The following is a 2,986-nucleotide window of genomic DNA, read 5'->3' on the forward strand; positions in this document are numbered from 1 at the left end:
GTTAAAACTAAATGGATACAAAAAGATGTGGCAAGCAAACAGAAGCTGAAAAAAAGCTGCATAGTGATGTTAATATCAGAAGAGAAAATTTAAGAGAACTCAATCATTAATAAAAATAAAGACAGCAATATATCTTCTTTTTAATTTTTCCCAGTTTTATTGAGATATAATTGACATACAACAGTGTATAAGTTTAAGGTGTACAGCATCATACTTAGATTTACATATATTGTGAAATAATTACCACAATAAATTTAGGTAGCATCCACCATCTCATATAATACTAAAAAAAGAAAAGAAGTATTTGTTTCTTGTGATAAAAACTCTTAGGATCTACTCTCTTAACAGCATTCAAATACACCATGCAGCAGTGTTAACTACAGTCATCGTGTACATTACGTCTTTAGTCCTTACTTGTAACTGGAAATTCGTACCTAGTGATATATCTTCTTTAAAGTAATGTTGGAATGCATAAAAAAGAAAAAGGTAAAAGAAAAGTCACTGTGTAGAGGCAACGACTATTAACATATTGGGTATTTTCTTTGAGTATTTTCCTTTGCTTCTTTCCCTAACTGGAAATAACTGTGTATTTTTTTATATGCTGTAGGGAACTGATGTATGATAATTAGAGAAAAATGTAGACAATGCTGAAAATAGAAAGGGGAAAGTAAAAATTAGCATTATAACTAGAGATAATCCTATTACCATTTCATGTATATCTTTCCAGGTATTTTGATGTGCATGTAGAAATACACACTTGTTTTAAAAAATGGTGTCATGATGTGTGCCCCCTTTTCACCCAAGGATTTAATGTAAATGTCTTTTTATATCAACAAATATCCTTTTGTATCACTCTAATGGGTATATGTTATCTTTGTGTGACTTTACCCTATTTCTCAATGCATATTTTTACAAAGTCGAAGTGGTACTGTGTATCATTTCCCATCTTGCTTTATTCATTTACTATAAAATAAGCAATTTCTCATATTACTAAGATATTTTTCTAAAGATAAATTTGAATGATCAAATGATATTTTGTGGCTGTACATAACTAGCTTAGCTATTGTTCTCTTGTTGAATATTTAAGTTGTTCATGATATTAAGTTTCGCTCAGAGATGCTTCAACAATAATCATATTTCAGAATAATTTTTTAAAGCGTGTAGCTTTGAGGCATTTTATTACAAAAGCTGGCACTTATATACATAAACTAACAAGAATTTAAAATTCACCACACAATTACTTCACTTTTTAGCCTGACTGTCTAGGAAATCTTTAGCTTCATTGATTTTGACTGCTAGATAAGGAGATCCAACCCTATCTAGGTGATTTAAGCATAAGTCATTGGGGCGCCTGGGTGGCACAGTGGTTAAACGTCTGCCTTTGGCTCAGGGCGTGATCCCGGCGTTGTGGGATCGAGCCCCACATCAGGCTTCTCCGCTATGAGCCTGCTTCCTCTCCCACTCCCCCTGCTTGTGTTCCCTCTCTCGCTGGCTGTCTCTATCTCTGTCAAATAAATAAATAAAATCTTTAAAAAAAATAAAATAAAAGCATAAGTCGTTGAAGAGCATCTCTTATTTCCCCTTTATTGGCATAAGGTTTATGCCTACTATTAATGCTGCTTCTGTTTCATCATTTTGGCTTCAGACCCACCTTTGTAATAGCCACCACTAAAGACAGATTTTGGTAGACTTCGAAAAGCGTGTTTTACTTGAGGCTCCAGATGTTTCATGCCTTGCAAAATATAATGGTTTGCAAAGCCTGTGGCAGCAGTGATCAGTCCAGCTGCTCCCATTGTACTGGCCACGGCTCTGGCTTGGCTCCCTGGTCTCCACTGAGAGCGCAGTTCGTCCCAGCACAAAGGCCACGGCCACCAATTCCATGCCTCTCCAGATTAATTTTTAATAACATTTAGATCCCCTAGATTTTCCATCAAAGTTATTATAAATACAAGGAAGTCATCAGCAAGGCATTAATTGAATGTCTAATTAGTTATTAATGCGTATATAATTAGCATATTTGCCCTGGGTAAGTCAAATGTATGATTTAATAATGTTGAATTTAATGTGCTGGTTATATTCTTCATGGTGTAGTTGGTCTTCTTAGGAAATCTATGCAGATAGGACATTTATTTCTCTTTTATGAGACTTGAGCAGCTTATTACAATTTCTAGGTGTTACAGGCTTTTCTAGTTGTTTATTTTTTAAAAAATATTTAATGGGTCAAATTTGTGATTTGTTTGATACAAAGTCTTTTATAACATGATACCCTAATCACAACATTGTTCTTCCCTGAATCCCTGCTTACCTAAGTCATAAGGACCAGCTGGGCTGGTGGGGGAGGTCGGTTGCCTGAAATTGTAAATGTCATAGGAATCAAGGGAGCATGCCAAACACAGACGTATATGGATTGCTGAGCTGAGAGAGCTGCAGAAAAGAATTCTGGGTCTTCAGACTGAAGGTGAGGGTCAGAGACAGATATTAGAAGTCAGAGAATTGTGCCAGGAATTGAAAAGCCAGGGACAGAAGAGTGGAGAAAAAAGACAGATCTGATGAAGAGTCTGTAGTCTGGGCCTGTCTGTATACCTGGTTGGAAACTGTTACTGCTGGCTTTATGCATATACCTCCATATGGCCCAAGAGGGTGTGTTCAGAGAGTTAGGATACCAAGTGTCAGGTATCACCAACATGCCCTCCTTGCCCCTCCAGCTCATATCCTTCTTTAAGTTCAGCAGAATCACAGCTTCCCTATGTTAACAGGTAGAAGGCTCGTGTATTAGTTCCTAAGGCTGCTATAACAGATGACCACAAACCTAGTGGCTTAAAAAGCACAAATTTATTATCGTCTAGTTTTGGAAGTCTGAAGTCTGAAATGGGTCTGCCTGGCCTAAAATCAGGGTGTTGGCAGGGCAGGGCAGGGTTCTTTTCTGGAGGCTTTAAGAAAGAGTCTATTTCCATGACTTTTCCGTAAAAGATCAGTCTTCAGACTA

The 2,986-nt window shown here is 36.8% G+C and overlaps 1 protein-coding gene across 1 annotated transcript; it reads right to left on the reverse strand.

Moving 5' to 3' along the window:
- Positions 1-1,242: 1,242 nt before the first annotated feature.
- Positions 1,243-1,799, reverse strand: LOC123787100 (mitochondrial import inner membrane translocase subunit TIM14-like). The gene is given in 4 exon segments (XM_045789554.2): positions 1,243-1,338; positions 1,553-1,599; positions 1,602-1,625; positions 1,628-1,799. Coding segments are annotated over 4 exon segments (333 nt in total). The 5' UTR covers positions 1,794-1,799.
- Positions 1,800-2,986: the final 1,187 nt, after the last annotated feature.

This window comes from Ursus americanus, chromosome 17 (assembly GCF_024610735.1).
Source record: "Ursus americanus isolate L20-20 chromosome 17, mUrsAme1.1.p, whole genome shotgun sequence".
NCBI lineage: Eukaryota > Metazoa > Chordata > Mammalia > Carnivora > Ursidae > Ursus > Ursus americanus.